The sequence below is a fragment of the Paramisgurnus dabryanus genome, chromosome 23 (assembly GCF_030506205.2).
Source record: "Paramisgurnus dabryanus chromosome 23, PD_genome_1.1, whole genome shotgun sequence".
NCBI lineage: Eukaryota > Metazoa > Chordata > Actinopteri > Cypriniformes > Cobitidae > Paramisgurnus > Paramisgurnus dabryanus.
The window spans coordinates 19534940-19555028 of NC_133359.1; the positions used below are offsets into that span (position 1 = coordinate 19534940).

Consider the following 20089-nt stretch of genomic DNA (forward strand, 5'->3'; position numbering starts at 1 on the left):
TTGTTGATACTCGTGTTGTTGATTGTGGTGTTCCTGTTGATGGTCCTACAGTTGTGGACACACCAGTGGTTTGTGTAGCTGTTGTTGGTTTTGTTGGTGGTGGTCCTGTTGTTGTGGACAAACCAGTGGTATGAGAAGTTGTTGATACTCGTGTTGTTGATTGTGGTGTTCCTGTTGATGGTCCTGCAGTTGTGGACGCACCAGTGGTTTGTGTAGCTGTTGTTGGTTTTGTTGGTGGTGGTCCTGTTGTTGTGGACAAACCAGTGGTATGAGAAGTTGTTGATACTTGTGTTGTTGATTGTGGTGTTCCCGTTGACGTTCCTGCAGTTGTGGACGCACCAGTGGTTTGTGTAGCTGTTGTTGGTTTTGTTGGTGGTGGTCCTGTTGTTGTGGACAAACCAGTGGTATGAGAAGTTGTTGATACTTGTGTTGTTGATTGTGGTGTTCCTGTTGATGGTCCTGCAGTTGTAGACGCACCAGTGGTTTGTGTAGCTGTTGTTGGTTGTGTTGTTGGTGGTCCTGTTGTTGTGGACAAACCAGTGGTATGAGAAGTTGTTGATACTTGTGTTGTTGATTGTGCTGTTCCCGTTGACGTTCCTGCAGTTGTGGATGCACCAGTGGTTTGTGTAGCTGTTGTTGGTTTTGTTGGTGGTGGTCCTGTTGTTGTGGACAAACCAGTGGTATGAGAAGTTGTTGATACTTGTGTTGTTGATTGTGGTGTTCCCGTTGACGTTCCTGCAGTTGTGGATGCACCAGTGGTTTGTGTAGCTGTTGTTGGGTTTGTTGGTGGTGGTCCTGTAGTTGTGGACAAACCAGTGGTATGAGAAGTTGTTGATACTCGTGTTGTTGATTGTGGTGTTCCTGTTGATGGTCCTACAGTTGTGGACACACCAGTGGTTTGTGTAGCTGTTGTTGGTTTTGTTGGTGGTGGTCCTGTTGTTGTGGACAAACCAGTGGTATGAGAAGTTGTTGATACTCGTGTTGTTGATTGTGGTGTTCCTGTTGATGGTCCTGCAGTTGTGGACGCACCAGTGGTTTGTGTAGCTGTTGTTGGTTTTGTTGGTGGTGGTCCTGTTGTTGTGGACAAACCAGTGGTATGAGAAGTTGTTGATACTCGTGTTGTTGATTGTGGTGTTCCTGTTGATGGTCCTACAGTTGTGGACACACCAGTGGTTTGTGTAGCTGTTGTTGGTTTTGTTGGTGGTGGTCCTGTTGTTGTGGACAAACCAGTGGTATGAGAAGTTGTTGATACTCGTGTTGTTGATTGTGGTGTTCCTGTTGATGTTCCTGCAGTTGTGGACGCACCAGTGGTTTGTGTCGCTGTTGTTGGTTTTGTTGGTGGTGGTCCTGTTGTTGTGGACAAACCAGTGGTATGAGAAGTTGTTGATACTTGTGTTGTTGATTGTGGTGTTCCCGTTGACTTTCCTGCAGTTGTGGACACACCAGTGGTTTGTGTGGCTGTTGTTGGTTTTGTTGGTGGTGGTCCTGTTGTTGTGGACAAACCAGTGGTATGAGAAGTTGTTGATACTCGTGTTGTTGATTGTGGTGTTCCTGTTGATGGTCCTACAGTTGTGGACACACCAGTGGTTTGTGTAGCTGTTGTTGGTTTTGTTGGTGGTGGTCCTGTTGTTGTGGACAAACCAGTGGTATGAGAAGTTGTTGATACTCGTGTTGTTGATTGTGGTGTTCCTGTTGATGGTCCTGCAGTTGTGGACGCACCAGTGGTTTGTGTAGCTGTTGTTGGTTGTGTTGTTGGTGGTCCTGTTGTTGTGGACAAACCAGTGGTATGAGAAGTTGTTGATACTTGTGTTGATAATTGTGATGTTCCTGTTGATGGTCCTGCAGTTGTGGACGCACCAGTGGTTTGTGTAGCTGTTGTTGGTTTTGTTGGTGGTGGTCCTGTTGTTGTGGACAAACCAGTGGTATGAGAAGTTGTTGATACTTGTGTTGTTGATTGTGATGTTCCTGTTGATGGTCCTGCAGTTGTGGACGCACCAGTGGTTTGTGTAGCTGTTGTTGGTTGTGTTGTTGGTGGTCCTGTTGTTGTGGACAAACCAGTGGTATGAGAAGTTGTTGATACTCGTGTTGTTGATTGTGGTGTTCCTGTTGATGGTCCTACAGTTGTGGACACACCAGTGGTTTGTGTAGCTGTTGTTGGTTTTGTGGGTGGTGGTCCTGTTGTTGTGGACAAACCAGTGGTATGAGAAGTTGTTGATACTCGTGTTGTTGATTGTGGTGTTCCTGTTGATGGTCCTACAGTTGTGGACACACCAGTGGTTTGTGTAGCTGTTGTTGGTTTTGTTGGTGGTGGTCCTGTTGTTGTGGACAAACCAGTGGTATGAGAAGTTGTTGATACTCGTGTTGTTGATTGTGGTGTTCCTGTTGATGGTCCTGCAGTTGTGGACGCACCAGTGGTTTGTGTAGCTGTTGTTGGTTTTGTTGGTGGTGGTCCTGTTGTTGTGGACAAACCAGTGGTATGAGAAGTTGTTGATACTTGTGTTGTTGATTGTGGTGTTCCCGTTGACGTTCCTGCAGTTGTGGACGCACCAGTGGTTTGTGTAGCTGTTGTTGGTTTTGTTGGTGGTGGTCCTGTTGTTGTGGACAAACCAGTGGTATGAGAAGTTGTTGATACTTGTGTTGTTGATTGTGGTGTTCCTGTTGATGGTCCTGCAGTTGTAGACGCACCAGTGGTTTGTGTAGCTGTTGTTGGTTTTGTTGGTGGTGGTCCTGTTGTTGTGGACAAACCAGTGGTATGAGAAGTTGTTGATACTTGTGTTGTTGATTGTGGTGTTCCCGTTGACGTTCCTGCAGTTGTGGACGCACCAGTGGTTTGTGTAGCTGTTGTTGGTTGTGTTGTTGGTGGTCCTGTTGTTGTGGACAAACCAGTGGTATGAGAAGTTGTTGATACTCGTGTTGTTAATTGTGATGTTCCTGTTGATGGTCCTGCAGTTGTGGACGCACCAGTGGTTTGTGTTGCTGTTGTTGGTTTTGTTGGTGGTGGTCCTGTAGTTGTGGACAAACCAGTGGTATGAGAAGTTGTTGATACTCGTGTTGTTGATTGTGGTGTTCCTGTTGATGGTCCTACAGTTGTGGACACACCAGTGGTTTGTGTAGCTGTTGTTGGTTTTGTGGGTGGTGGTCCTGTTGTTGTGGACAAACCAGTGGTATGAGAAGTTGTTGATACTCGTGTTGTTGATTGTGGTGTTCCTGTTGATGGTCCTACAGTTGTGGACACACCAGTGGTTTGTGTAGCTGTTGTTGGTTTTGTTGGTGGTGGTCCTGTTGTTGTGGACAAACCAGTGGTATGAGAAGTTGTTGATACTTGTGTTGTTGATTGTGGTGTTCCTGTTGATGGTCCTGCAGTTGTGGACGCACCAGTGGTTTGTGTAGCTGTTGTTGGTTTTGTTGGTGGTGGTCCTGTTGTTGTGGACAAACCAGTGGTATGAGAAGTTGTTGATACTTGTGTTGTTGATTGTGGTGTTCCCGTTGACGTTTCTGCAGTTGTGGACGCACCAGTGGTTTGTGTAGCTGTTGTTGGTGGTGGTGGTCCTGTTGTTGTGGACAAACCAGTGGTATGAGAAGTTGTTGATACTCGTGTTGTTAATTGTGATGTTCCTGTTGATGGTCCTGCAGTTGTGGACGCACCAGTGGTTTGTGTAGCTGTTGTTGGTTTTGTTGGTGTTGGTCCTGTTGTTGCGGACAAACCAGCGGTATGAGAAGTTGTTGATACTTGTGTTGTTGATTGTGATGTTCCTGTTGATGGTCCTGCAGTTGTGGACGCACCAGTGGTTTGTGTAGCTGTTGTTGGTTTTGTTGGTGGTGGTCCTGTTGTTGTGGACAAACCAGTGGTATGAGAAGTTGTTGATACTTGTGTAGTTAATTGTGATGTTCCTGTTGATGGTCCTGCAGTTGTGGACGCACCAGTGGTTTGTGTAGCTGTTGTTGGTTTTGTTGGTGGTGGTCCTGTTGTTGTGGACAAACCAGTGGTATGAGAAGTTGTTGATACTTGTGTTGTTGATTGTGATGTTCCTGTTGATGGTCCTGCAGTTGTGGACGCACCAGTGGTTTGTGTAGCTGTTGTTGGTTTTGTTGGTGGTGGTCCTGTTGTTGTGGACAAACCAGTGGTATGAGAAGTTGTTGATACTTGTGTTGTTGATTGTGGTGTTCCCGTTGACGTTCCTGCAGTTGTGGACGCACCAGTGGTTTGTGTAGCTGTTGTTGGTTTTGTTGGTGGTGGTCCTGTTGTTGTGGACAAACCAGTGGTATGAGAAGTTGTTGATACTCGTGTTGTTGATTGTGGTGTTCCTGTTGATGGTCCTACAGTTGTGGACGCACCAGTGGTTTGTGTAGCTGTTGTTGGTTTTGTTGGTGGTGGTCCTGTTGTTGTGGACAAACCAGTGGTATGAGAAGTTGTTGATACTTGTGTTGTTGATTGTGGTGTTCCCGTTGACGTTCCTGCAGTTGTGGACGCACCACTGGTTTGTGTAGCTGTTGTTGGTTTTGTTGGTGGTGGTCCTGTTGTTGTGGACAAACCAGTGGTATGAGAAGTTGTTGATACTTGTGTTGTTGATTGTGGTGTTCCTGTTGATGGTCCTGCAGTTGTGGACGCACCAGTGGTTTGTGTAGCTGTTGTTGGTTGTGTTGTTGGTGGTCCTGTTGTTGTGGACAAACCAGTGGTATGAGAAGTTGTTGATACTTGTGTTGTTGATTGTGCTGTTCCCGTTGACGTTCCTGCAGTTGTGGATGCACCAGTGGTTTGTGTAGCTGTTGTTGGTTTTGTTGGTGGTGGTCCTGTTGTTGTGGACAAACCAGTGGTATGAGAAGTTGTTGATACTTGTGTTGTTGATTGTGGTGTTCCCGTTGACGTTCCTGCAGTTGTGGATGCACCAGTGGTTTGTGTAGCTGTTGTTGGGTTTGTTGGTGGTGGTCCTGTAGTTGTGGACAAACCAGTGGTATGAGAAGTTGTTGATACTCGTGTTGTTGATTGTGGTGTTCCTGTTGATGGTCCTACAGTTGTGGACACACCAGTGGTTTGTGTAGCTGTTGTTGGTTTTGTTGGTGGTGGTCCTGTTGTTGTGGACAAACCAGTGGTATGAGAAGTTGTTGATACTCGTGTTGTTGATTGTGGTGTTCCTGTTGATGGTCCTGCAGTTGTGGACGCACCAGTGGTTTGTGTAGCTGTTGTTGGTTTTGTTGGTGGTGGTCCTGTTGTTGTGGACAAACCAGTGGTATGAGAAGTTGTTGATACTTGTGTTGTTGATTGTGGTGTTCCCGTTGACGTTCCTGCAGTTGTGGACGCACCAGTGGTTTGTGTAGCTGTTGTTGGTTTTGTTGGTGGTGGTCCTGTTGTTGTGGACAAACCAGTGGTATGAGAAGTTGTTGATACTTGTGTTGTTGATTGTGGTGTTCCTGTTGATGGTCCTGCAGTTGTGGACGCACCAGTGGTTTGTGTAGCTGTTGTTGGTTTTGTTGGTGGTGGTCCTGTTGTTGTGGACAAACCAGTGGTATGAGAAGTTGTTGATACTTGTGTTGTTGATTGTGGTGTTCCTGTTGATGGTCCTGCAGTTGTGGACACACCAGTGGTTTGTGTAGCTGTTGTTGGTTTTGTTGGTGGTGGTCCTGTTGTTGTGGACAAACCAGTGGTATGAGAAGTTGTTGATACTTGTGTTGTTGATTGTGCTGTTCCCATTGACGTTCCTGCAGTTGTGGATGCACCAGTGGTTTGTGTAGCTGTTGTTGGGTTTGTTGGTGGTGGTCCTGTAGTTGTGGACAAACCAGTGGTATGAGAAGTTGTTGATACTCGTGTTGTTGATTGTGGTGTTCCTGTTGATGGTCCTACAGTTGTGGACACACCAGTGGTTTGTGTAGCTGTTGTTGGTTTTGTTGGTGGTGGTCCTGTTGTTGTGGACAAACCAGTGGTATGAGAAGTTGTTGATACTCGTGTTGTTGATTGTGGTGTTCCTGTTGATGTTCCTGCAGTTGTGGACGCACCAGTGGTTTGTGTCGCTGTTGTTGGTTTTGTTGGTGGTGGTCCTGTTGTTGTGGACAAACCAGTGGTATGAGAAGTTGTTGATACTTGTGTTGTTGATTGTGGTGTTCCCGTTGACTTTCCTGCAGTTGTGGACACACCAGTGGTTTGTGTGGCTGTTGTTGGTTTTGTTGGTGGTGGTCCTGTTGTTGTGGACAAACCAGTGGTATGAGAAGTTGTTGATACTCGTGTTGTTGATTGTGGTGTTCCTGTTGATGGTCCTACAGTTGTGGACACACCAGTGGTTTGTGTAGCTGTTGTTGGTTTTGTTGGTGGTGGTCCTGTTGTTGTGGACAAACCAGTGGTATGAGAAGTTGTTGATACTCGTGTTGTTGATTGTGGTGTTCCTGTTGATGGTCCTGCAGTTGTGGACGCACCAGTGGTTTGTGTAGCTGATGTTGGTTGTGTTGTTGGTGGTCCTGTTGTTGTGGACAAAACAGTGGTATGAGAAGTTGTTGATACTTGTGTTGTTGCTTGTGCTGTTCCCGTTGACGTTCCTGCAGTTGTGGACGCACCAGTGGTTTGTGTAGCTGTTGTTGGTTTTGTTGGTGGTGGTCCTGTTGTTGTAGACAAACCAGTGGTATGAGAAGTTGTTGATACTTGTGTTGTTGATTGTGGTGTTCCTGTTGATGGTCCTGCAGTTGTGGACGCACCAGTGGTTTGTGTAGCTGTTGTTGGTTGTGTTGTTGGTGGTCCTGTTGTTGTGGACAAACCAGTGGTATGAGAAGTTGTTGATACTTGTGTTGATAATTGTGATGTTCCTGTTGATGGTCCTGCAGTTGTGGACGCACCAGTGGTTTGTGTAGCTGTTGTTGGTTTTGTTGGTGGTGGTCCTGTTGTTGTGGACAAACCAGTGGTATGAGAAGTTGTTGATACTTGTGTTGTTGATTGTGATGTTCCTGTTGATGGTCCTGCAGTTGTGGACGCACCAGTGGTTTGTGTAGCTGTTGTTGGTTGTGTTGTTGGTGGTCCTGTTGTTGTGGACAAACCAGTGGTATGAGAAGTTGTTGATACTCGTGTTGTTGATTGTGGTGTTCCTGTTGATGGTCCTACAGTTGTGGACACACCAGTGGTTTGTGTAGCTGTTGTTGGTTTTGTGGGTGGTGGTCCTGTTGTTGTGGACAAACCAGTGGTATGAGAAGTTGTTGATACTCGTGTTGTTGATTGTGGTGTTCCTGTTGATGGTCCTACAGTTGTGGACACACCAGTGGTTTGTGTAGCTGTTGTTGGTTTTGTTGGTGGTGGTCCTGTTGTTGTGGACAAACCAGTGGTATGAGAAGTTGTTGATACTCGTGTTGTTGATTGTGGTGTTCCTGTTGATGGTCCTGCAGTTGTGGACGCACCAGTGGTTTGTGTAGCTGTTGTTGGTTTTGTTGGTGGTGGTCCTGTTGTTGTGGACAAACCAGTGGTATGAGAAGTTGTTGATACTTGTGTTGTTGATTGTGGTGTTCCCGTTGACGTTCCTGCAGTTGTGGACGCACCAGTGGTTTGTGTAGCTGTTGTTGGTTTTGTTGGTGGTGGTCCTGTTGTTGTGGACAAACCAGTGGTATGAGAAGTTGTTGATACTTGTGTTGTTGATTGTGGTGTTCCTGTTGATGGTCCTGCAGTTGTAGACGCACCAGTGGTTTGTGTAGCTGTTGTTGGTTTTGTTGGTGGTGGTCCTGTTGTTGTGGACAAACCAGTGGTATGAGAAGTTGTTGATACTTGTGTTGTTGATTGTGGTGTTCCCGTTGACGTTCCTGCAGTTGTGGACGCACCAGTGGTTTGTGTAGCTGTTGTTGGTTGTGTTGTTGGTGGTCCTGTTGTTGTGGACAAACCAGTGGTATGAGAAGTTGTTGATACTCGTGTTGTTAATTGTGATGTTCCTGTTGATGGTCCTGCAGTTGTGGACGCACCAGTGGTTTGTGTTGCTGTTGTTGGTTTTGTTGGTGGTGGTCCTGTAGTTGTGGACAAACCAGTGGTATGAGAAGTTGTTGATACTCGTGTTGTTGATTGTGGTGTTCCTGTTGATGGTCCTACAGTTGTGGACACACCAGTGGTTTGTGTAGCTGTTGTTGGTTTTGTGGGTGGTGGTCCTGTTGTTGTGGACAAACCAGTGGTATGAGAAGTTGTTGATACTCGTGTTGTTGATTGTGGTGTTCCTGTTGATGGTCCTACAGTTGTGGACACACCAGTGGTTTGTGTAGCTGTTGTTGGTTTTGTTGGTGGTGGTCCTGTTGTTGTGGACAAACCAGTGGTATGAGAAGTTGTTGATACTTGTGTTGTTGATTGTGGTGTTCCTGTTGATGGTCCTGCAGTTGTGGACGCACCAGTGGTTTGTGTAGCTGTTGTTGGTTTTGTTGGTGGTGGTCCTGTTGTTGTGGACAAACCAGTGGTATGAGAAGTTGTTGATACTTGTGTTGTTGATTGTGGTGTTCCCGTTGACGTTTCTGCAGTTGTGGACGCACCAGTGGTTTGTGTAGCTGTTGTTGGTGGTGGTGGTCCTGTTGTTGTGGACAAACCAGTGGTATGAGAAGTTGTTGATACTCGTGTTGTTAATTGTGATGTTCCTGTTGATGGTCCTGCAGTTGTGGACGCACCAGTGGTTTGTGTAGCTGTTGTTGGTTTTGTTGGTGTTGGTCCTGTTGTTGCGGACAAACCAGCGGTATGAGAAGTTGTTGATACTTGTGTTGTTGATTGTGATGTTCCTGTTGATGGTCCTGCAGTTGTGGACGCACCAGTGGTTTGTGTAGCTGTTGTTGGTTTTGTTGGTGGTGGTCCTGTTGTTGTGGACAAACCAGTGGTATGAGAAGTTGTTGATACTTGTGTAGTTAATTGTGATGTTCCTGTTGATGGTCCTGCAGTTGTGGACGCACCAGCGGTTTGTGTAGCTGTTGTTGGTTTTGTTGGTGGTGGTCCTGTTGTTGTGGACAAACCAGTGGTATGAGAAGTTGTTGATACTTGTGTTGTTGATTGTGATGTTCCTGTTGATGGTCCTGCAGTTGTGGACGCACCAGTGGTTTGTGTAGCTGTTGTTGGTTTTGTTGGTGGTGGTCCTGTTGTTGTGGACAAACCAGTGGTATGAGAAGTTGTTGATACTTGTGTTGTTGATTGTGGTGTTCCCGTTGACGTTCCTGCAGTTGTGGACACACCAGTGGTTTGTGTAGCTGTTGTTGGTTTTGTTGGTGGTGGTCCTGTTGTTGTGGACAAACCAGTGGTAAGAGAAGTTGTTGATACTTGTGTTGTTGATTGTGGTGTTCCTGTTGATGGTCCTGCAGTTGTGGACGCACCAGTGGTTTGTGTAGCTGTTGTTGGTTGTGTTGTTGGTGGTCCTGTTATTGTGGACAAACCAGTGGTATGAGAAGTTGTTGATACTTGTGTTGTTGATTGTGCTGTTCCCGTTGACGTTCCTGCAGTTGTGGACGCACCAGTGGTTTGTGTAGCTGTTGTTGGTGGTTGTGTTGTTGGTGGTCCTGTTGTTGTGGACAAACCAGTGGTATGAGAAGTTGTTGATACTTGTGTTGTTAATTGTGATGTTCCTGTTGATGGTCCTGCAGTTGTGGACGCACCAGTGGTTTGTGTAGCTGTTGTTGGTTTTGTTGGTGGTGGTCCTGTAGTTGTGGACAAACCAGTGGTATGAGAAGTTGTTGATACTCGTGTTGTTGATTGTGGTGTTCCTGTTGATGGTCCTACAGTTGTGGACGCACCAGTGGTTTGTGTAGCTGTTGTTGGTTTTGTTGGTGGTGGTCCTGTTGTTGTGGACAAACCAGTGGTATGAGAAGTTGTTGATACTTGTGTTGTTAATTGTGATGTTCCTGTTGATGGTCCTACAGTTGTGGACGCACCAGTGGTTTGTGTAGCTGTTGTTGGTGGTGGTCCTGTTGTTGTGGACAAACCAGTGGTATGAGAAGTTGTTGATACTCGTGTTGTTAATTGTGATGTTCCTGTTGATGGTCCTGCAGTTGTGGACGCACCAGTGGTTTGTGTAGCTGTTGTTGGTTTTGTTGGTGTTGGTCCTGTTGTTGCGGACAAACCAGCGGTATGAGAAGTTGTTGATACTTGTGTTGTTGATTGTGATGTTCCTGTTGATGGTCCTGCAGTTGTGGACGCACCAGTGGTTTGTGTAGCTGTTGTTGGTTTTGTTGGTGGTGGTCCTGTTGTTGTGGACAAACCAGTGGTATGAGAAGTTGTTGATACTTGTGTTGTTGGTTGTGCTGTTCCCGTTGACGTTCCTGCAGTTGTGGACGCACCAGTGGTTTGTGTAGCTGTTGTTGGTTTTGTTGGTGGTGGTCCTGTTGTTGTGGACAAACCAGTGGTATGAGAAGTTGTTGATACTCGTGTTGTTGATTGTGGTGTTCCTGTTGATGGTCCTACAGTTGTGGACACACCAGTGATTTGTGTAGCTGTTGTTGGTTTTGTTGGTGGTGGTCCTGTTGTTGTGGACAAACCAGTGGTATGAGAAGTTGTTGATACTCGTGTTGTTAATTGTGATGTTCCTGTTGATGGTCCTGCAGTTGTGGACGCACCAGTGGTTTGTGTTGCTGTTGTTGGTTTTGTTGGTGGTGGTCCTGTAGTTGTGGACAAACCAGTGGTATGAGAAGTTGTTGATACTCGTGTTGTTGATTGTGGTGTTCCTGTTGATGGTCCTACAGTTGTGGACACACCAGTGGTGTGTGTAGCTGTTGTTGGTTTTGTGGGTGGTGGTCCTGTTGTTGTGGACAAACCAGTGGTATGAGAAGTTGTTGATACTCGTGTTGTTGATTGTGGTGTTCCTGTTGATGGTCCTACAGTTGTGGACACACCAGTGGTTTGTGTAGCTGTTGTTGGTTTTGTTGGTGGCGGTCCTGTTGTTGTGGACAAACCAGTGGTATGAGAAGTTGTTGATACTTGTGTTGTTGATTGTGGTGTTCCTGTTGATGGTCCTGCAGTTGTGGACGCACCAGTGGTTTGTGTAGCTGTTGTTGGTTTTGTTGGTGGTGGTCCTGTTGTTGTGGACAAACCAGTGGTATGAGAAGTTGTTGATACTTGTGTTGTTGATTGTGGTGTTCCCGTTGACGTTCCTGCAGTTGTGGACGCACCAGTGGTTTGTGTAGCTGTTGTTGGTGGTGGTGGTCCTGTTGTTGTGGACAAACCAGTGGTATGAGAAGTTGTTGATACTCGTGTTGTTAATTGTGATGTTCCTGTTGATGGTCCTGCAGTTGTGGACGCACCAGTGGTTTGTGTAGCTGTTGTTGGTTTTGTTGGTGTTGGTCCTGTTGTTGCGGACAAACCAGCGGTATGAGAAGTTGTTGATACTTGTGTTGTTGATTGTGATGTTCCTGTTGATGGTCCTGCAGTTGTGGACGCACCAGTGGTTTGTGTAGCTGTTGTTGGTTTTGTTGGTGGTGGTCCTGTTGTTGTGGACAAACCAGTGGTATGAGAAGTTGTTGATACTTGTGTTGTTGATTGTGTTGTTCCCGTTGACGTTCCTGCAGTTGTGGACGCACCAGTGGTTTGTGTAGCTGTTGTTGGTTTTGTTGGTGGTGGTCCTGTTGTTGTGGACAAAACAGTGGTATGAGAAGTTGTTGATACTTGTGTAGTTAATTGTGATGTTCCTGTTGATGGTCCTGCAGTTGTGGACGCACCAGTGGTTTGTGTAGCTGTTGTTGGTTTTGTTGGTGGTGGTCCTGTTGTTGTGGACAAACCAGTGGTATGAGAAGTTGTTGATACTTGTGTTGTTGATTGTGATGTTCCTGTTGATGGTCCTGCAGTTGTGGACGCACCAGTGGTTTGTGTAGCTGTTGTTGGTTTTGTTGGTGGTGGTCCTGTTGTTGTGGACAAACCAGTGGTATGAGAAGTTGTTGATACTTGTGTTGTTGATTGTGGTGTTCCCGTTGACGTTCCTGCAGTTGTGGACGCACCAGTGGTTTGTGTAGCTGTTGTTGGTTTTGTTGGTGGTGGTCCTGTTGTTGTGGACAAACCAGTGGTAAGAGAAGTTGTTGATACTTGTGTTGTTGATTGTGGTGTTCCTGTTGATGGTCCTGCAGTTGTGGACGCACCAGTGGTTTGTGTAGCTGTTGTTGGTTGTGTTGTTGGTGGTCCTGTTATTGTGGACAAACCAGTGGTATGAGAAGTTGTTGATACTTGTGTTGTTGATTGTGCTGTTCCCGTTGACGTTCCTGCAGTTGTGGACGCACCAGTGGTTTGTGTAGCTGTTGTTGGTTGTGTTGTTGGTGGTCCTGTTGTTGTGGACAAACCAGTGGTATGAGAAGTTGTTGATACTTGTGTTGTTAATTGTGATGTTCCTGTTGATGGTCCTGCAGTTGTGGACGCACCAGTGGTTTGTGTAGCTGTTGTTGGTTTTGTTGGTGGTGGTCCTGTAGTTGTGGACAAACCAGTGGTATGAGAAGTTGTTGATACTCGTGTTGTTGATTGTGGTGTTCCTGTTGATGGTCCTACAGTTGTGGACGCAACAGTGGTTTGTGTAGCTGTTGTTGGTTTTGTTGGTGGTGGTCCTGTTGTTGTGGACAAACCAGTGGTATGAAAAGTTGTTGATACTTGTGTTGTTAATTGTGATGTTCCTGTTGATGGTCCTGCAGTTGTGGACGCACCAGTGGTTTGTGTAGCTGTTGTTGGTTTTGTTGGTGGTGGTCCTGTTGTTGTGGACAAACCAGTGGTATAAGAAGTTGTTGATACTCGTGTTGTTGATTGTGGAGTTCCTGTAGATGGTCCTGCAGTTGTGGACGCACCAGTGGTTTGTGTAGCTGTTGTTGGTTTTGTTGGTGGTGGTCCTGTTGTTGTGGACAAACCAGTGGTATAAGAAGTTGTTGATACTTGTGTTGTTGATTGTGGTGTTCCCGTTGACGTTCCTGCAGTTGTGGACGCACCAGTGGTTTGTGGAGCTGTTGTTGGTGGTGGTGGTCCTGTTGTTGTGGACAAACCAGTGGTATGAGAAGTTGTTGATACTCGTGTTGTTAATTGTGATGTTCCTGTTGATGGTCCTGCAGTTGTGGACGCACCAGTGGTTTGTGTAGCTGTTGTTGGTTTTGTTGGTGTTGGTCCTGTTGTTGCGGACAAACCAGCGGTATGAGAAGTTGTTGATACTTGTGTTGTTGATTGTGATGTTCCTGTTGATGGTCCTGCAGTTGTGGACGCACCAGTGGTTTGTGTAGCTGTTGTTGGTTTTGTTGGTGGTGGTCCTGTTGTTGTGGACAAACCAGTGGTATGAGAAGTTGTTGATACTTGTGTTGTTGGTTGTGCTGTTCCCGTTGACGTTCCTGCAGTTGTGGACGCACCAGTGGTTTGTGTAGCTGTTGTTGGTTTTGTTGGTGGTGGTCCTGTTGTTGTGGACAAACCAGTGGTATGAGAAGTTGTTGATACTCGTGTTGTTGATTGTGGTGTTCCTGTTGATGGTCCTACAGTTGTGGACACACCAGTGATTTGTGTAGCTGTTGTTGGTTTTGTTGGTGGTGGTCCTGTTGTTGTGGACAAACCAGTGGTATGAGAAGTTGTTGATACTTGTGTTGTTAATTGTGATGTTCCTGTTGATGGTCCTGCAGTTGTGGACGCAACAGTGGTTTGTGTAGCTGTTGTTGGTTTTGTTGGTGGTGGTCCTGTTTTTGTGGACAAAACAGTGGTATGAGAAGTTGTTGATACTTGTGTTGTTAATTGTGATGTTCCTGTTGATGGTCCTGCAGTTGTGGACGCACCAGTGGTTTGTGTAGCTGTTGTTGGTTTTGTTGGTGGTGGTCCTGTTGTTGTGGACAAACCAGTGGTATGAGAAGTTGTTGATACTTGTGTTGTTGATTGTGCTGTTCCCGTTGACGTTCCTGCAGTTGTGGACGCACCAGTGGTTTGTGTAGCTGTTGTTGGTGGTGGTCCTGTTGTTGTGGACAAACCAGTGGTATGAGAAGTTGTTGATACTCGTGTTGTTAATTGTGATGTTCCTGTTGATGGTCCTGCAGTTGTGGACGCACCAGTGGTTTGTGTAGCTGTTGTTGGTTTTGTTGGTGGTGGTCCTGTAGTTGTGGACAAACCAGTGGCATGAGAAGTTCTTGATACTTGTGTTGTTGATTGTACTATTCCTGTGGATGGTCCTGCAGTTGTGGATGGTCCTGCAGTTGTGGATGGTCCTGCAGTTGTGGACGTACCAGTGGTTTGTGTAGCTGTTGTTGGTTGTGTTGTTGGTGTTCCTGTTGTTGTGGACAAACCAGTGGTATGAGAAGTTGTTGATACTTGTGTTGATGATTGTGCTGTTACTGTTGATGGTCCTGCAGTTGTGTAAGCACTAGTGGTTTGTGTAGCTGTTGTTGGTTGTGTTGTTGGTGGTCTTGTAGTTGTGGACAAACCAGTGGTATGAGAAGTTGTTGATACTTGTGTTGTTGATTGTGCTTTTCCTGTTGAAGGTCTTGCAGTTGTGGATGCACCAGTCGTTTGTGTAGCTTTTGTTGGTTGTGTTGTTGGTGGTCCTGTAGTTGTTGACAAACCAGTGGTATGAGAAGTTGTTGATACTTTTGTTGTAGATTGTGCTGTTCCTGTTGATGGTCCTGCAGTTGTGGACGTATCAGTGATTTGTGTAGCTGTTGTTGGTTGTGTTGGTGGTGGTCCTGTAGTTGTGGACAAACCAGTGGTATGAGAAGTTGTTGATACTTGTGTTGTTGATTCTGCTGTTCCTGTTGATGTGGACAAACCAGTGGTATGAGAAGTTGTTGATACTTGTGTTGTTGATTGTGCGGTTTCTGTTGATGGTCCTGCAGTAGTGGAAGCACCAGTGGTTTGTGTAGCTGTTGTTGGTTGTGTTGTTGGTGGTGCTGTAGTTGTGGACAAACCAGTTGTATGAGAAGTTGTTGATACTTGTGTTGTTGATTCTGCTGTTTCCGTTGATGGTCCTGCAGTTGTGGAAGCACCAGTGGTTTGTGTAGCTGTTGTTTGTTGTGTTGTTGGTGGTCCTGTAGTTGTGGACAAACCAGTTGTATGAGAAGTTGTTGATACTTGTGTTGTTGATTCTGCTGTTCCTGTTGATGGTCCTGTAGTTGTGGACAAACCAGTGGTATGAGAAGTTGTTGATACTTGTGTTGTTGATTCTGCTGTTCCTGTTGATGGTCCTGTAGTTGTGGACAAACCAGTGGTATGAGAAGTTGTTGATACTTGTGTTGTTGATTGTGCTGTTTCTGTTGATGGTCCTGCAGTTGTGGAAGCACCAGTGGTTTGTGTAGCTGTTGTTGGTTGTGTTGTTGGTGGTGCTGTAGTTGTGGACAAACCAGTTGTATGAAAAGTTGTTGATACTTGTGTTGTTGATTCTGCTGTTTCTGTTGATGGTCCTGCAGTTGTGGAAGCACCAGTGGTTTGTGTAGCTGTTGTTTGTTGTGTTGTTGGTGGTCCTGTAGTTGTGGACAAACCAGTTGTATGAGAAGTTGTTGATACTTGTGTTGTTGATTCTGCTGTTTCTGTTGATGGTCCTGCAGTTGTTGAAGCACCAGTGGTTTGTTTAGCTGTTGTTGGTTGTGTTGTTGGTGTTCCTGTTGTTGCGGACAAACTAGTGGTTTTAGTAGCTGTTGTTGGTTGTGTTGTTGTCGATGGTTGTCTGGTTGTTGGTGTTGTTGATGTTTTTGTACTTTGGAAAGTAAATGGTGTAGCTGTTGTGACACAAGTTTCCATATATCTAATTATTGTTGCATTTGATCCACACACAGCTTTGAAACACAAGCCATTTCCATCTGTGGTGTGGTACACTTCTTCTCCAATCATGAACTCCTTCCCATCATATACACACGTAGGAGCACACTCTATCTCTGTGACACATTTTTGAGTTTCTTCCTTTAAAAATGGCCTGTCAGAAGGGCACTGAGGAAAACAACCTAGGCAAGTAAAAAAAAAGGGTAGAATGATTAAACAGAAATGATATATTACTTTAAATTTTGTAACAGCCCATTGGTCAATTAATTTATAGAGGTTTAAAAAGTTTGATACCTTCTAGTAGAGGAATTTGATTGGAACAGGTCCCTTCTGGGTTTTTGCATGTTTTCATGCAGGCTGAACCACAGGCTCTGTAGTGCCACTCACAGTCTCCCACTGGGCCATTATAGTAGTCACAGAATAAAGCTGCAAAGTAGTTCAGATAATGTAGTCACAACTTTAATAGCAGACAACATAAAATGTTCTAGACAATATTACTAGGTCTTTTATAGAAGATTAGGTAATATACCATTGAATTATAAATGTATGCTTGTTTTTCAAAGGCACATATCTTAATGTTTGTGTTAACTTATTATCTATCAGATACCACACAAATTTCATATTAGAATTGTAATTTCAAGGATTGATATCACAATAGTTATTTTAAGTTAAGAGTTTTCCATTTTCTGAGACATACCCCTGTGTAACAAGTAGCCACAGCATTCCCTTAATACTTACGACAAATATGTGGAGTCCGCCATGCAATGCAAGCCTCTTTCTTTCGGCATTCAGCCGCATAAGCAGCCACTGCTGTACAGAAACAATCACAGTCTCCACCAGAATCACATGCACAGGTGTCCCTCACACAGGCATCATAGTATGGGGCAGAGTCCACCTATAGACAAGTAAATGTACAACTTTATAACAGAACAGAGTAGATTATTTTCTTCTATTTTAGGTACTAATTCAACAATTCATTTAAATGATTTATAATAAACTAATACGTTCAAAAAGTTTTGATATCTTTACATACATGTGCATGGCAGTCTTGAAAGACATTGCTTGTAATGATGCTGCATTGTTTGATAGCCCAGACACTCCGGTGAGGGTTTTTCTCACAAGGGTCTTTCAAACTGTCCACTTCTGGGCAGCTTGGTTTCACTTTCCAGCTATTCCCAAACACCACCGCATCAGTGACGACTTCTCCATCGTGCTTTACAAAGTCGTTATTTGCATTACCGTCAAAGTTTCCACACAGTCCACACACTTTGCCCTGTAATAGAGATCATAAAGTCGTTTAGGTGAGTGGGTGAACATGTAAAATGTATAGTTTTATGCATACCTTCATATGTAATTCATACCTTTAAGCTGGGATGGAGTTGGAGCGTCAGGGTTGTTTTGCCATCCCAAATTAAGTTTAAAAGCTTTTTGATCTCAATGACTTTGTAAATCCCCACAGAATTGATTTGATATTGGTAATCAGTTCCATTGGTTTCAACAACTTTTACTCCATCCACTTCAGATAAAGCCACCTTGAATCTCTAAATGATTTGAATAGTAAATTGCATAAAATTGTCCACGATACAAATGAATGTAGCTCGCTGCTAGTATTATCAGAAATGGTGAAAGTTAAACTTGTCAATGCTCTTTAAACAATAATTTCAGATACATTTAATTGTATGTTGCATTCATGTTGACTTGAAACACTTTAGAAGCCTTACCCCAAAGAAAACATTGATAGATTTGGAGCAAATGGAGTCGGTGGAGCCACAGGGAATGTTCTCTGTAACAATACGTAATGAGTATTGACTCTCCCCCATGTTGCAGTAATCCTGGTGGAATTTCACAGAGAAATTATGTATCAGGTCAGATTCAGATATTTGGACTAATATAATTGTCTGTCGACATTTTACCAAGAAATAGTTCAGCCAAATATATTTACACATATATGACCCTGCCTGTGAAATTCAAAGTATTATAATCTAAATATGGGATTAGGAGGATCAATCAATTTCAGTTGTTGACATGATTTTACTCAGTCAATATTAAAGATATAAAGATTATATTCACAGAATGTTCTTTACATACTTTTGTTAAAATCTTTCTGTACAGTACAGTACATGAATGTGACCAGTGGCTGCCAAATTTGAGAAATGACAAAAATAACTGTGAATGTGCCATAGAAGTGTAGTTTAACTTTTTTTGTGAGTACATCTTGGTTTTATTTACATAAAGAACTTTGCAACTACATGTCAATTAACTGTCATTAGAGTATTAGTAGACTGTAGGGATTAGGGGCGTCATGCACCAACCTTTTTAAAGGGGGCATAGTGTGCACAGCTCACAGAAATTTTGCATACACAAACATCAAACAAAATATTATAGAGCTTTCAGTCTTTTCCATGGCACTTACATTTCTAACAATCTGAACATCGCTGCTTTCATGCAAAAACCACCAAAATAAAAGTGTTGGCTAACTTTCATATCAAATACTATTCAATCGAAACAATGACATATTGGCATCATATTTACACCTGAAATTGCATGTTTTATTAATTTAAGTTTTAATAAATTACTTGTTTAATTGTGTCATTAATGCATTTTGCACAACAACTGCATTATCCTTTAAATTAAAATTATTTTAAATCCATAAAGTAGCCTATATAAACAACGAAAATGACATAACCTATAGCCACATGATTGATTTTAATGGTCAATAATGATTTATTAGATAAATTAATAAATTATTAGAAGAACGCATTATTGCATCAAATTTTACCTCATGTGAACATGTGTGATTCCGCGTTCCCGTGAACTCTGGCGAACTTTGGCGTTGTACCAAGATGAATCTAGAAATCTACTTTCACATTCCCTATATAACGTCTAGACTGTCACATTTTAAACCATACATTTTCTACACCGAGGAGGGTAACTGCACATTACCGTACTGGGGTTTGGAAATGTTGTGAGCGTTTTATACACGTAACACGTTTTAATTCCTCAGATAGCAAAATGCAGCAGCAACAGCAAAGCTTGTGAGCGCGCTCAGATGCTGATGACATCTGCGACTGCGCTGACTGCAGCGCCTGCCGCCAGAATAAAGTAATGTAAAACGATCAAAACACTATCAAAACAATGAAAATCTCCGAAAAGGTACCAGGATGCAGCACAGAATTGATAATATTGTGCATATTAAACAGTTTAAAAGTCAAATAACAGATTAATGAACGCTTCTTTGATTTTGAGATTGCATGCAAAATCCATTTGGCTCAAAAAAAACCAAGGTGGCATATGCCCCCTCAGTTTGAATGGGCATGATACCTCTGTTAGGGGTTAGGATAAGGGAAGAGGTTAGGGTTAACCAGTGGGGAACCTTCAGGGCCTTCTACGCCTTCAGAGAAGGCCTAAAAAAATTAATAAAATTTTTTTTTATAATAATAATACAAATAAATAATATAGTATTCAATAAAAATATGTTTTTACATTTTTAAATTTCTATTTAATTAAATTTAATACAATACATGTAATATATTTTCTCTCATCTATGTTCTAACGTTAAGCTTACTGTCAGGTTCATGTCATAAAAACATCCAATCCAATCAGAATCGTCTGTCTCTATTAAAGCCCGGTTATCTGGCTCATTCATTGGTTAGGACTTCATGAATCCCAGGGAAGGCCAAGCTATGTGTTTTGGTGTGGAGAGTGACGGGCAAATCGACCAATCACGTTTTGATTTCAAGTGGGCGGGTTAAAAACAAAACATTGTAAGCCTTCATGAAGTCCTAATCATGCAACAAACTGAATGCGAGCTGCCGTAACACCAAAGAAGAAGATCATAGACCGTTAATATTAATACAGTCTAATGGCCCGAATCTCTGCGGTGAGAGTGGTTGAGGTAAATGGCGGAAAACGTGATTGACGTTGTGGTTAGCTTGATTGGGCTGAGGAAAAACGAAATTACTTAAGCGGGTACACGTGAAGAGCACAGCCGGGAGAAGCGCGTGCAGAGGAGCCTGTGTATATGACGCGAACACGAGTAAAATAAAGGGTTTAATTATACTTTTACTTCCTGACAGTTTCACTTGTTACGTGAGGAAAGTAATGACTGACAGACGTCGCCGAATTCCATACAATATAATTTCCTAACTAAATCTGACAGAATGCGAAAACAATCAAATATTTTTTTCCTCGCTTTACCCAATGGGCAGGGCGGAGATACATTTTGGTAGCCCGACAAGAATTCGCAATATCCCCGGGACCTCGGGGCACGGGCTAGCGATTTTGCGAGCCCTGGATATCTTATAACAACAGTTATAAGCCACAGGGAGGTGCACTGAGAACGCAGGGTGCTATATTTCCCTTATGAAAAAGATTAACAAGGTATCCTACAGCAAAATATATATTTCCAAAAAATAAAAAATAAATTAA

The 20089-nt window shown here is 43.8% G+C and overlaps 1 protein-coding gene across 1 annotated transcript in view; it reads right to left on the reverse strand.

The window, feature by feature from the left end:
• Positions 1-20089, reverse strand: part of LOC135781184 (uncharacterized) — a 164532-nt gene that overhangs the window by 130294 nt on the left and 14149 nt on the right. The window contains exons 23-28 of the mRNA XM_073813403.1: positions 17383-17493; positions 17023-17202; positions 16695-16934; positions 16400-16556; positions 15956-16087; positions 2-15843 (exon numbers count right to left, since the gene is read on the reverse strand). Of these exons, the coding sequence (XP_073669504.1) occupies positions 2-15843; positions 15956-16087; positions 16400-16556; positions 16695-16934; positions 17023-17202; positions 17383-17493 (16662 nt within the window). The remainder of the gene's footprint in view (position 1; positions 15844-15955; positions 16088-16399; positions 16557-16694; positions 16935-17022; positions 17203-17382; positions 17494-20089) is intronic.